At 41.3% G+C, this 14,360-nt stretch overlaps 1 protein-coding gene across 4 annotated transcripts in view; it reads left to right on the top strand.

Annotated features, from left to right (window-relative positions):
* PLCB1 (phospholipase C beta 1) overlaps positions 1–14,060 on the top strand; it is a 370,006-nt gene extending 355,946 nt beyond the window's left edge. For 2 of the 4 annotated variants that reach the window (XM_065630670.1, XM_065630673.1), the window contains one exon: positions 10,725–14,060. In XM_065630670.1, coding sequence (XP_065486742.1) covers positions 10,725–10,955 — 231 coding nt within the window. In that variant the 3' untranslated portion in view covers positions 10,956–14,060. The remainder of the gene's footprint in view (positions 1–10,724) is intronic. The other 2 variants (XM_065630671.1, XM_065630672.1) reach the window with 2 other exon arrangements.
* The last annotated feature ends 300 nt before the right edge of the window (positions 14,061–14,360 follow it).

Below are 14,360 nucleotides of genomic sequence, written 5' to 3'. Positions count from 1 at the left end.
TTGTTGTGAAGAAAATCATCCCACAAAATTCAGTACAAGCTCTCTCTTCAGAGAAAATGCAAAAGATCTGAAATTACTACTACTAATAATACAGCTGCCAGTAGGAAAAACCACCAGTTTAGGCTTTTGCTGTAAGGAGCTTCTCTAACTCAAAAGTTTTCAGCAGAGGTACGTACAGGCATATGTATATATAATACACATATAACCTGGGCAATGCTGACGGGCATCTCATCACTCAAATATTTGTTTTAATTAGCTCCTGGAATAGATGTTGGTTTACTATATAGAAAGATGTAAGTATCTTTATGAGAGTGTTAAAATCTAGGAGCCCAGGTCCCAGGTTTCTTCCCAGACCCATTAGTTTAATTGAGATTGCAGTTAATAAAGGTGGAGACACAGGTTGATGAAGGCCCTAAGGTTACAGCCTAATGCCTTGAGACAGCAGATATTAAAGGATTCATTTATATGGGGACTTGTTGTCTTGGAGGTATTTGCAAATCACCTTCGCTTTAACAGGAAGAGACACGAAGCTGAAACATGGAAGATAACAGTCAGGGGAAGTTGAAAGGGGAGTATAGAATCATAGAATAGTTTGGGTTGGAAGAGACCTTCAAAGCTCATGCAGTGCCACCCTTGCCATGAGCAGGGACATCTTCGCCAGCTCAGGTTGCTCAGAGCCCCATCCAGCCTGGCCTGGGATGTCTCCAGGGATGGGGCATCCACCACCTCTCTGGGAATCATGGAAGATAATCATAGAATCATTTAAGTTGGAAGAGACCCTCAGGATCATTGAGTCCAACGATAATGTAACCTAACTCTAGCACAAAACCGTGTCTCTAAGAACTTTGTCTAAATGCCTTGTAAACCCCTCCAGGGATGGTGACTCCACCACTTCCCTGGGCAGCCTGTTCCAACGCCCGACAACCCTTTCCATGAAGAATTTTTTCCTAATATCCACCTAAACTGATGCAACTTGAGCAGCTGCACTTTTAAATTGAATGCCCATCCAAAATGGATCCAAAATGAAAATAGTAGCTCCATTTGCAATAGAATAAAGCCTTAAACCAGTCCTATGTAAGAGTGCAATGTCAGCTATCATTGCAGACTTAGTCTTCTGCTGGCTTGTGAAGGCTTGTACCAAGGCCACTGAGCAAGTGCCAAGTTAAGTCATATCCCAGCATTTCTTAGAAAGGCCAGTACTATAAAGCTTCACACTAAAAACAGCCACAAAAAGCTGTCTGAAAATTTTATGAATGACTGAATGTTAAAAGTTGGAGACCTCACGAGAGTGTCAGTGAGATAGATGTGTAGCCAAAAGAAGTACCTTAAAAACAAGAAGCTAGACTTGGAAGAGACTGCATCCATATTTCAAGTGTTTTCATGACTGAAGATGAAAGGTCCTTTCCTGGCTCTGAGCAGTATCTGGATGGGCCCCAGAGTTTGAGTCCCTTCCAAAGGCTGGCTTTGAGGGCTCTAGAGCATGTTCTAGACCGTGTTCCAGATCACTTGAAGGTTCTAGATCGCCTGAAAGTTCTAGAGCGGGTTCTAGGTAACTTGAAAGTTCTAGAGCGGGTTCTAGATTGCCTGCCTGGTCCAGGTCACGTTTTATCTCACTTGACATTCCACTAGAGTTACTTGATGGCATTACTCCATGGTTCTACAGTGTGGTTTATGTCACTCAATGGCTCCAGATTGGGTTATAAGTATCTAGATAGGGGTGCCAGGGCGTGTTCTAGATCAATCTGTTGTTCTAGATCGTGTTCTAGACTGGGTTCTAGCTCGGGTTCTAGATTGAGTTCTAGGTCGTGTTCTATCTCACTTGGGGGTTCTAGATTGGGTTCCAGGGAATACATCCCTGGAGAGAGATTGTTTTCTGAGAGGGGGTGGACCTTGAATCTAGTAATGGGCAAAATTGGAGCTCCATTGATATCAATTGCCAGTCAAGAATTCTGGTTTGATTACTTATTATTTCTTCCCAGTGTACTTAGAATTGCATTCAAAATGAATAATAAGAGAATCATCCTGCAAAATACCTTTTGGGCTTTATCGGGCTCTGTTGGGCCCTGCCGGGCTTTTTTGGGCTCTGTCAGGCTCTTTTGGACCCTGTCTGGCTCTGTCAAGCCCTGTCACGCCCTGTTGGGCTCTGTAGAGCTCTGTCGGTACCAGTTCGGCCCTGTCAGGTTCTGTCAAGCCCTGTCAGACTTTGTTGGGCCTTTTTGGGCTCTGTCATGCTTTATCAGGCCCTGTCGGGTTTCTTTTTATAAAAAATAAAATTTATGAAAAATATAATTTTATTTTTAAATATAGTTTTAAAGAATAAAAATATTTGTCTTTTTCTTTGCATTAATAAAAACTTCAGCTGGCTAAGATGCGATTGTCTTTAAGAGAGTAAAAGAACAAAGATACACTTATTTTAAAATAAACCTGACACATTTATTTTCAATTGTCAGAAATCAACATTTAGAGATTTGTTTCCTTCTCTAGTTCACAACCCGTAAACTGACCCAGGCAGCAAAATCCCTATGAATTTATCAGGTATTTTGGTTTTTGCTAGACCGGCACTTTTCACTAAGAAACCTCTATCATTAAAATTTTAACCCGGCTGCAATCCTCGCTGCTTGTGTATCCTGAGAGGGATCATTTAAACCAAACAGGACTCCCAAGAGCTGGCAAACAAGAGTCCTGTTGAACAGCTTTCTGTGGCTCTGCTCCTCCCATCTCTTGCCCTCCCAGCAGCCAGGCCCAGGACAATGCTCACAACCTGTCTCCACTTCCATTTGATGCCTGCAAATATAAGCCAAGTTCTAGTTATGCTTGACAGTCCTCTAAAAATTCAGATTTCTTTCCCTCTCCCCGCCACCCTGCTGGTGGCTATGCAAAAAGCCTGAAGTATACTCAGTATACACTTTCTACACTCCTTGGCTTGTGACATGCTTCAGGTGTTGCAGTGATTTTTTTCAAGCCCATCTTGGGGCAATTTTTGAAGAAGAGTGTGTGGACTGTGCAGCCTTTTGGCATGGAGAAGCAGGGGCGGCAGCAGTCGATTGGTCAGAAATACAGCAAATCCTGAGCAAGCACCCCTGGTCTCAGGAGCAGCACAGAGACCTTGTGGGGTGGGATATTGGCTTGGTGTGCTAGACCTCATGTGAAGAACTAGGGGAGCTCCACCTGGGAGAAAAAGAGTGTGGGGTGAGGCTGGCAGAGAGAAAAGTCCCGGCGTTGGTGTTTCTCAGGTCTGTCGTGGTCTGAAAAGTAACCATATTTCAAAATGCAGTGATGGGCATGCACTGAGACTGAGATGTTCTTGTCTGAGGACAGGAATCATTAATTGGAGCTTTCCAGGCAATGTAAACACATTTCCCACACTGACTGTCATTCCCCTTGTGTGATGCTTTTTTCCCTGCACCGTCTCTGATACTGAGTGCCCTTAGGTTTTCTTTAATGATTCCATGCTCCAGCATCTTATGAGATAAAACCTCAGCTACCTGAACAGTTTCATTTCGTGTTTAGCTATATTGTCTACAAGTAGCTGTGTTAAGCCCCAACGTTAAGATGGTGGCATGTTCCTTTTTGCACTTGCTTGCAGTCCCTGGGAGAAAAAGAAAAAGCAAGCGTTGAGGTGCTCTCTGCAGATGTAGAAATGTTAACTCCTTTCCTAGGCCTGGATAAACAGCTTCCCATTTCTCAGCTGCTTTCTTTGGCCTGTTCTTCACACGGCAGAGGTGGGTATATCACTTTTGGGAAGGTCCTGCAGAAGAGTCCTGGGTTCTCCTCAAACCCAGCGCTGAGAGGGACTGAGGTCGTGAGACATGAGGACAACTGAGCAGTGGCGACTCCTTCACCTTCCCAGCAGAAATCTGCTTAGTGGAGGGAATAACATGGTCCTTAATAACAAACTCCTTCTGTTTCCAATTAAACAAAAATTGCTGCCTATAAATCACTTGATCCCTGAGCTCTGTTCCTCAATTTCCCTCTCCCTGTTATTGAGCCCCCATCTGCTTTTAACAATTCTTGCTACTCATATGTCTTTTAGTGCTCTATCCCTCCAGAATGGCTTTCTAATTAAGTAAGCTCTGAAAATGAAAAGCAGCAGAACAGCAGCTTGCTTGCTCTCTGTACCCTTAATCTGGGAGTCCTCTATGTGCTATTTTGGAAGCTAAATTGAGGTCACTGACATTATGCATATTTGTTGTCTGATGCAGTCTTAAAAGCCCCAAATCCTCTATTCAAAATTATCTTTAGGGTCAAACATTTGCAGAAAGAAAAATCAGTATTTGGAGCTTTAGCAGATTTAGAGAAATGGGAGGAGTGAGAAAGGGGCCACAAACTCAGACTAGTGTTTGTGTCGCAATATGGTTTTACTGACCAGTGAAAAGATCACTGTCGCTGGTGCTAACAAAATAAATGTTTCCAAAGACATCTGAAAAGGAAAATGGGAGCGTTGCTAAACAGAAATATCCTGTAAAGGTTGCAGGCCCCCTTTTGTTACGAATCATGTAGTCACCAGTTATTGCCTCTTGTCAAAATACATTGTGCTGAAACTGCACAGAGGAAATTATGCCATTGAGTTTCTCATTAGTAAAAAAAAATACATATATATACTGTTTATGTGGTATAAATATTATACTGCACGTGGGTAGTGCCATGGTAATTATGGATACAAATTAGTGTCACACTTCAACTGGTGAATAAATACATTAACCAAATACCAAACCCAGTCACTATTTTGATATTTTGCTGCCCTCTGCCTCAAGGGGAAGTAACACAACTTACATATTTTTCACATTTGGATTCAGAACTCAAAAATTATTACAATCTTTCTAAAAACTTGAGAATAAAGGGTTTGCTGTTGGAAATGTCAGACATTGTTGGAGATACCAAACTGTTTAGTCCTCAGAGTGCATTTTTACCTGGATTGTTCACCCAGGATATTTGGATTGTTTTTCATTCATAATTCACTGCATTGATCAGGGAAACAAAGTATTTATGAATAATGCAAAATAAGGTAGATTTAAAAGGAGGGATAAAAGAAACACAAACCCCAAAAAACTGACCTTAGAGAAGAATTGCAGGTGGAATGGAAAATCTGTGACTTAAAAAAAGTTTATTTTTAGTCATATCAAATTTTTGCCGTGGAAGCACTTCATCAAAACAAATATAGCCATAATGAATGTTTTTGATTCAGCAAAATTCAGCATTTTGGTGTTTTGTTTTGTTTTTTTCACCAAATGTGTGACCAGTTTTATTTCATACATAACATTATCAAAACATTTTTGCTTGAATGTTGGTTCTTTAGATATTTTTTAAGTAGTGACCCTCCCATTATTTTTGAGTTGATAATATATTAAAAAAAAAAGGCGCTGGACTGAATCCTAGTCTGTGTGGAAGTGGGTTGGTTTTGCATCAGACAACGAACTGCCTCTGGCACGGGGTCCGACAGCAGGAGAATGATGCTACGAGGTCACACCACTGCGCAGACCACACATGTGGCGTCTCAAGCTGCATGGGGAAGGAAGAGAGGGGAAATTGTTTGGAAAACACTTTCATTCCTGACTTCCGAAATGGCGCTTTTAAGGTACAACGGGAAGGAGCAGCAGCGTTTGCATTAAGAGCTTCAAAGGTGTCACTGTGGCAGGAAGGGAGGTGGGTTGGACGTGTTTTCCCCCACAATTTCCCTTTCCCTTGGGCTGCCCAAGCGATGGGAGGAGGTCAGATGGAAGCGGCGCTGCGTATGGACCAGCTGTGGATCCACCTCTTGTCTTCAGGCCGTGAGGCTACCTGTGGGTAGACGCAGTAGAATTTCACAAGATGCTGGCAAACGGCACCAGCCCTCGGATGGATTCCCAAATTTCCTACGTGTGTGGTAGGATCACATTTTAGTCCACTGGCTGTTTTTAATGCACATGGTAAGGTCTTTGTACCTGACACCTCGGGTCCTAGGTCTGGTTGTTGTTTGTGTTTGTGCAGACACAACTGCTTCCCATGGTTCAGGTACTGGTACTGCAAAACCTTTCTTAACTTTGTTCTACATCTCAAACTTCTCATAGCTCATTATTAGATTCTTATGCCTCATTAGCCCAGCTTGTTTGCTTTTCCACAGTTATCGTAAAACAATCCCAAAATTAAAAATAAATTTAAAAATTCTGCAGCAGGAAAGAGGATGAGATGTATTTCAGGTTGTGAGAAGGGAGAAGAGTTCAATATTTGAAGCTTAAGCTCAAGGCCAAGATAATATGAAACACCATCAATGTGGAATAATTTATGGTTCAGGGGTTTAACATATTTATTTTATTTTGAAATATTCTCATTTTTTTTAACCTAAACACTCCATGTGAACTTCAGCCCTCCTGGTAACTTGTGTTGGCAGCATGTTGCGTTTTTCATGTGATCGTTTTATTTTTGTTCTTGGTAGAAACAGAAGTTCATTAGATCACATTGCAAGTATGCAGAAGTCTACAGGGGCTTGATCAGGATAGCCTGAAACCACAGTTTCTGCTTTTGTAATTCTTTATTGATCGCAGTAACTTCTTTTAATGCTATGATCACTATTTTAACACTATGTTATGCTATGTTATTTTGGTAGGTTTAATAACAGCTAGGTGTAATTGCTATAAATAGTTTTAATAATACCATCAGTTTCCTTTCCTGACTGTATTTTCCTTGCGTTAAGCTGAATGACCGTATTCATTTTCACCTCCCACATTCCAAGGAAGGGTTGCCGAGGCCATTCCCTGAATGATGACCCTTTTTGGAAAGCAGTTGTAGCTAAGGATGCCTAAGAACCCTTCAGATTGAGAGAGAGTGCAAGCCCATCAGCTGGGCAGCTGCCTGCCTGCCAGGAGCTCTGCTCCCCAGGGCATGGGCTTAGTCTTGTAAGGCCCGGCTCATTTGCCATCCCTAAGGCTGGCGGCTGTGTTGGTTGTAGTCGAGATTGGAAGGATGCAGTGGTGTTGGTCAAGAGCGACTAACACATTCACCTCGTGTCCCCAAGGACCCCCCTGCAAACAAGTAATGATGGCTCCAAATTTGAAAGTATTAACTCATTGCCTGCAAGAAAAGAACATGGGAGTGTGCTTTACCTGAGCAAGAAATAATGATTCCAGCCCCTTGTGGGATACTAAAGCTGCATGGAGGTGACAGCAGAAAGAGGTTTTGGTTGAGGGTTAAAGAGAAGACAGAGGATCTATAAGAGATAGTGAGATAACAGAAGGAAGAAGGTTGTTATGTGTTAATGGAAACAGTGGTCCAGATAATGATCTGCCCATCTAATCATCAGCCTCATTTTGCCCCCCTTGTCTGGCTCCAAAATGCTAAAAGCAAGTATAGGTCACCTTGTTTAGTAGCTAGAGAGCAGAGGACTCGGGTTAGGTGGACTTGTGATGGGAAGCAACCCAAGGGGACAGCAAACCGAAGGGTAAGGCCACGCAGGGCCAGAGTCTGGTGGTGCTGGTTGTGCAGAGAGGTTTTTACACACTGCTACTAACGGGAGGGCAGCTTTGCATTAGTGAATGAACTGTAATGTCCCTGTAAAGCCACCAAATATGGTTATCATTATCTAACAGAATGATACAGAGGGTTTTAAAAGAAAAACAGCTGTTTTAAGCAGGCAACTTGTTTCTTTAACCTTGACCCACAGCTGTTTGCCAGTGTTATGCCTGGGGCTGGTGGTTTAAGGAGAAATACGGCCAATGCGCTGTGAGACTGTTGTGGGTTTGCAAGCCCCAGACTGGCTGAGGAACACTTCGGGGAGGGGGCAGGTCCGGCAGGGGGGTGGCTGCGTGGCACCCTGGCTCACCCCTTGTGCTCCTCATTGCAGCTGGAGTCCTGTGTGACAGCCTGGCGCTCAGGGAACGGGCTCGGAGCTGCCTGTCTGAAGCCGAGCAAGGGGAAGGACTGACGGTGCCTTTGAAATCAAAGAGAAAACTAATTGTTATACACTTGCAGTTTTAATCAACCCTCCTTGTCTACTGTCTGCTCCTTCTCGACTAACTTCAACCTTCTCATGATTAGATATCTATATAGACCGTCTCTGGAGACACTGAAGAGAGAGAGGTAGCTCCAGATTCATGTCATTTCTATTAAACTCTCAACTTAGGGAGATTATCCACTGGAGGCACTTTAGGAGGTGAACACTAGACACAATTGCTGTCTAACAACATGCGTATGGTTGCGCTGGGTTCAGGTAATGTTCAGTTTCTGAGGGAGTTCAAATATTTCTATTGCTCTTAAACCTAACTGAGCTAATCAAGGTTCTGAAGGAAGTTGAAAGCTAGGAGACTTCGAACTTACAGATCTCCTTCTATAACTGAGGTGCCCAAAATTTACAAATTCAGTAATTCTATGTACGATAATGAGGTGGAGAAATGCAGCAGCCCATGGCAGGGTCAGACACTCCTGGATGAAGAAATGTATACCCTTTTATAAAGCTTTGTCTTCCAGTGCTCTGGAGCCTTTCCCACGATTCCTTGATTTGTAAAAACTATTGTATGCAGAGCTGCCTCTCCCTGCAGGAACTTTAACTGGCTTTGTGGGGGGCTCAGACATGCTGTGGATCCACACCAGCACCCCAGAGCCCAGCTGCAAATGCTCCTGAACAGGAAAAGACTTGGTGTTTTGTCCCACTTTTGGCATAAATCTCCCTCTGTGATAGCATCTTTGGGTAGTTGTCACAAATAAGTAGAAGGACTTGCCTTCCCCTCCCTCCCTCCTGTTTTTTTAAGCAGTTGGGAGTATTCAGCAGTGAACTGTAACCAAAAGCACGATTGCACCATGATGGAAGACCTTTGCCTAGAACATAATCTTTGGATTTGCAAGATGACCTATGTGAGTGCGACACTGCCATCACTCTGAAGTAGAGACCAGCCCAGATGTGGCTTCTCGGTGGTTGAGAAGGTCGCTGGGCAGCAAGCGTGGAGTCGTGGGGCTGCAGGGCCCCGGCGGGGCCTGGGAAGTGAGTGATGATCAGCATCATTTGTGGGTCTTTCCTGCCAACCACACTACGGCACCGTTCCTCTGATAAAACGTGTACTCTTAGAAGTGTTATCAGAACAGAGACAAAAGGAGGATCCCTTCAAAAATTTGTATCTAGACATAAAACCAGAAAACCAAGGAAGTTCAGGAAAAAAAAAGGGTACTGCATGAAAGAAGAGTGTTATGGTAGTGATTGTTGTAATGGTTGATACAAATATACATATTTTAGAGCCAGGGTGTATTTAATGCAACCGTTTGTGCCTCAGATGTGGTGTTTGTCAGCACTATGACACCAAGGTGGGAAACTGAGGTCAGAACAGCAGGCAAATTGCCAGAAACAAGGCAAGAAAGGAGCTTTAGCAGGAGAACCAACAGGAAAAAGCCAGATCTTAGATCTTGAGGAAGAAAAACTGCAAAATTTGTCTAATTAAGGAATGTAGAACTAGACCGGGTGAGCTAAGGACGTTGATTTGCACATCAGGAGAAAGGAGAAGAGGCCTCACAAAAATAAAATCAGAGATGCAGGATGAAAACCAGGACAGAAGCATGGGGAATGGGATTGGAAGGGCTCAGAGGGAAGCGTAGTGGTAAAGTCACATGCTGTGGACAGGTCAAGGATGGTAAGAGCAGTGCAGACCCTGATGTTCAAGTGAAAACTTGTGTTACTTGTTGAGAGCAGTCGCAATGAGGTGAAGGAGACTTGAAACTAGGCAGGATAGACTCAAGCATAGAGCTGAAGGATCAGAATTCATAGCATCTTTATGCATCCTGGAAAAAAATATATCTCAAAATTCAATTGTCTAAGAAACTATTGTGAAACTGCTGCAGCTACAGTTAGCAGAACCCGACTCCCTCTTTTTAAGAAGGTGGGTGGATGGATGGATGGATGGTTGGATGGAGTGGGTTTGGCTTTGGAACTTGCCCCTTTTGCTTCCTGCTGTGCTTATATTGGTCATGGTGAAAAAATTGGCTTTGTCTTCAGTTGAAACCTTCGTGCACATTAATGTTTTTTAAGTAATGGATTGTGCAGATCCTAATATGGGCACTAAAAACAAAGGCTGTACAAATAAATACTGGGAAAGGGCCCACAGCTTCCTGAAGACTCGTAGCCAGATTTCTTTCTGCATGCCTTCTGCATCCTGTTGATGATATGACACTTTTTCCCCAGTAATGTCCAAGACACATACTGCATTAATCAGATAACGTAACTTTCCATGATCTACGCCTAAGAAATGCAGTTTAACTTTTTTTCCCTCCCTCTTCGACTCCCTTTGACAACTGACTTTTTCCTAATGGTTTCTCCAACCCAAGAAATCTGGCGAATGTTATTATATTGTTCTCAGCGCGATGTTTGTGGCGTGATTAATGTGTGATGAGCTACCTGAAGCTTAATGAAAGCCTTTGCTCTTTCAAAGGCTTATCCGTAATCCATAGTGCACTTGAAACTGGTCTTGTGAAAGCCAGTGGGAGTGCGGACACCGACACAGTTAAATTCGTATACATTTTAAGGTTTTGGGTACCTGAGGATGATACCCAACACTAGCCTTATGCACAAATGACCGCATGTTCCTTCAGCTTTGAAATGACTGCATGGAAATTAATAGGCGTATTGGATGTGTGGCTCTAATATGAAAAAGAATGTAATATATTCTTAAATCATGCAAAAATGCATCATTAATTTCCCCCCTGCCTCGTGTGGTGTAGCACTGGTTGCATTAGATACCCCTGAAGACAGCTTTTCTCTTTTGTTGTAGTTGCAGGTGGAACTTGATCAGGAATATCAAGACAAATTCAAAAGACTGCCTTTGGAAATTCTGGAGTTCGTACAGGAAGCCATGAAAGGGAAAATCAGTGAAGATGGAGACCACAGTTCTGCCCCCTCTTCCCTGGCATCTGACAGTGGAAAATCAAATCATAAACCTCTGCAAAGTGAAGAGGAATTGGAAGAAGATAATCCAGAAAAAGTGTTTGATACTACTTTTTAACTGCCCAAGAAACAACCAGAGCGCCCGGGTGCAGCGCTCCCCAGCTGCCCATCTCCGCGCTCCCGATGTGAGCTGCGGCGGAAGCGCTTCGGGAGCCTGGAGGAATCTGCATTCAAGTGCACATTTCCCAAAAGGAACATTTTATAAAAAGTATCGTGCAAAGGTCTTCATTCTCATTCTTCATCTTATTATTATTCTAAAGCTTAGTGCAGTTGTAATGGGAAAATTAATATGTTAACCATCCTCTCCTCTTTCTTTTTTTTTGGCCAATTTACAATGGGTAATTTTCTGGCCATGTTCACTGTTAAGAATGGTTAATGAAGACCAGTGTATTGTACAGAGACAAATGTGTGCAGATTTCCTTTTGAAGTGCCAGTGCAAAGTGCTCCAAACTAATACAGATCCTAGAGAATATTATAACAGTACTTAATCATATTTGTTTCCTTCTTTATAACTGCACCTTGACAGCTGTACCATCATTTTACATTTGCACTGAAACATTTAATCCTTTTTAGCTTTGCAAGCACTGGTGGCTTGCTGTCTTGGTATTACGTTTATCACACGGAAAGAAATATATTTGCTGCTGAAAATTCTTGGAACTGTGGGGACAAGAGGAAAACAAAGAGAAGAACTCAGCGTGGAGATTGTCGGTGCCTGTGTACCTCTGTGTTTGTTACACTGTGTGAGTGCATATATGTTTGTATATATATATATATATAGCTATATGTGCACACACATCCGTCTATATACACACACGGCATGTTTGTATTTGAAGTCGGTGTGGTCTCTTGGCCAAATGAAACGTTTCAGGGATACGTGAGTAGAGAGAATCATTATGAAAGCTAATATCTGGGTTATACTGCTATAAAATAGTCATTGAATCATACAATTCTTTTTTGTGGTGTTAGTGTTGTAAATCAAAGTAGTTTTAGGATATAAATTTGATATATATTTTGCAGACTCAAAAGTATTGATTTTAAGTATCATATTTTAAGCTTACTGAATTTGATAGGATTATAAAACGTTTAGGACTACAGTATTTGAAATCTAACGGAATCTTCCATTATTTTTAAGACTGAGGTTCAGTTTTACTAAGGTCTGAAATTGAAAAGCAAAATATAAAAACCTGGTCACTGTTATTTAAAACTGTATATTAATCCATTTAACTGACTTCTTAAGAACAATCAAAGTTAGTGTACTGTATGATATGCATGAGAGAAGTAACAGCACATTTTGAGAAATTTATATCAGACGACAGAGAGACTTTGTGAAAGTCAGGATGTTTGAAAAGGTAAACAAATGCTATTCTCTGGATTCCCATACTAATAGAAATAGGAATTAAGAAATGTTACAGACGGATTCTTGTTTGTACCCAAGCCAATGCATAATGCGCGAGGCCTTTCCCTCAGCTGCGCCGTGAAGAGGCGTCTTAGGGCAAAGGATAAACGGGCTCAAAAGACAGAGATTTGTGTTGAGAGGCCTGATCCTGCAAACTGGCAGAAATGACTTTTCCTGCACATGACAGGGCTCAGTGCAGCTGTGCTGGGGAATAGCATTCACATACACATTTGCAAGATCGGGGCCTTACCTTGTATTTAAAAAGCAATCGGAGGAAGAAGTCAATTACATAGGGAGGCATTTGAATACATCGTAACAGTTAAGTTACTTTACTTCCATTCCCTCAGGATTTTAGTACTTTCAAGTAACTTATTTTATTTAAATTTAAGCAATAAAATACAAATCAAGCTTAAGTTTTCAGTTAAATAATGGTGTGTATATATATAAGTTCAAATCTTGGAAAATAAACAGTATTTTCATGTTTCTTTTTTAACCTTAGAGCAGAAAGAAAGAAAAATTGCACATTGTTTGGAGATAATATTTTGGATTAAACTATTCTGGTTTATGATGATGAAATTAGTGAACATGAAATTCAAAAATCTGACTTTCATCTTAATGCTAGGAAAAGCGAATCCTCTGTTAATCCTTGTTTTGCACTTTGAAATCCATCTTAATCACTCATTGAAAGTGTAGAGAGTCAAGATGTAATGCTGCATTTTATAAAGTTAAAATGACATATTGTCTAAATTATTAAAAGAATAAACTGATAGCAGTGTTCACAATAAAACTGAAGACTATTGCATTATAGAAACCATTGTACAATGCAGGCTTTTCGGTAAAGTCTTAGCTCCTTTGAATTTCAGTGCTACATTCTCATGGATTTCAGTGGAGCCAGGACTTCACCGCAGTCTTCAAAGAAACTTGGGCAAACACCAATTAACCTTTTATTTATATTTTAAAAAAATAAATATACTGGTTGGGTTAACTATACTCTCAGCTGTAGTCATTTTACAGTAAGTTTGTATTTGACCATTTCCTGTACTCACATTTTTTTATATCTGTACAGTGCCACTTTCTGCAGGTGTAAGGTAGTGTGTAATACTGTACATCTTGCATCGTTCAAACTATTTCAGTGAAACAGATATCATTTAATATTGATATTACTTGAACTAGAGTAAGATAATGAAAAAAGGGTCTTTATGATGTGCAAGTCTTGTGCCTTTTATGTATTTGCCTTGTTCTGTGTTGAATGTGTGGAAATGCTGTATCGTGGACTTTCTGCTGTATAGAATAGAGCTGTCTATATTAAACTAGGTCGTGCACTTCAGATATCTTTACACTACTGAAAATAGCTTGGTTTTGGCAGCATAAACAGAATTTTAAAAATTCTAATGAAGGCCAGACATTTTAGATTTAACATGTTCATAATTATGTTAATTAATGCTCATGTATTAGCTAAACATTCACTGAAAGATAACTAAAGGGACATCACTGCTTGCCTTTCTTTGAAATCAGTGTTGCTCTTGTACATTGTATTAATAGTGTCTGTGATTGATTAGTCCTCGATGATTTGCTTTCGAAGTAGGATGAAATATTTCAGTTAACATGTACATATTTTTTGGTTCCTCAAGCTATGATTGTTTCAGAGGCATAATTCACATTTTTGTAAAAATTCTATGCAATTTTGTGGCATGATGTTTCTTCCACTTGTAATTTTATGTGCTTACATAACAGATCCAAAGGACAAATAAAAATTTCTTAACACAAGGCAGTTGTTTCCTCTGTTCATTGACTGAAAAGCCTCGGTTGACTCAAGAGACCCTACTGACCTCAAAGACCTTGCCCTCACCCCGGCAAGGGGTGCCCTCACCACCAGAAATCAATGAACTTTCCCTGCAGGCTCTTGGGTTCACAAGAAGAAATTGCAGGTGCCTGGGCATCTCCCACCCCTCCCAGGCAAAACCTGCACTTGCTGGTGCTCTGAAACAGCAGGAAAACAAAAAAGTATACCAAGGAACTGGTAAGAAAATCTGTATGATTTTTCAGCCATACTGGTAAACTACCTTG

This window comes from Caloenas nicobarica, chromosome 3 (assembly GCF_036013445.1).
Source record: "Caloenas nicobarica isolate bCalNic1 chromosome 3, bCalNic1.hap1, whole genome shotgun sequence".
Classification (NCBI taxonomy): domain Eukaryota; kingdom Metazoa; phylum Chordata; class Aves; order Columbiformes; family Columbidae; genus Caloenas; species Caloenas nicobarica.
This window is presented reverse-complemented; position numbering and strand designations above follow the sequence as displayed.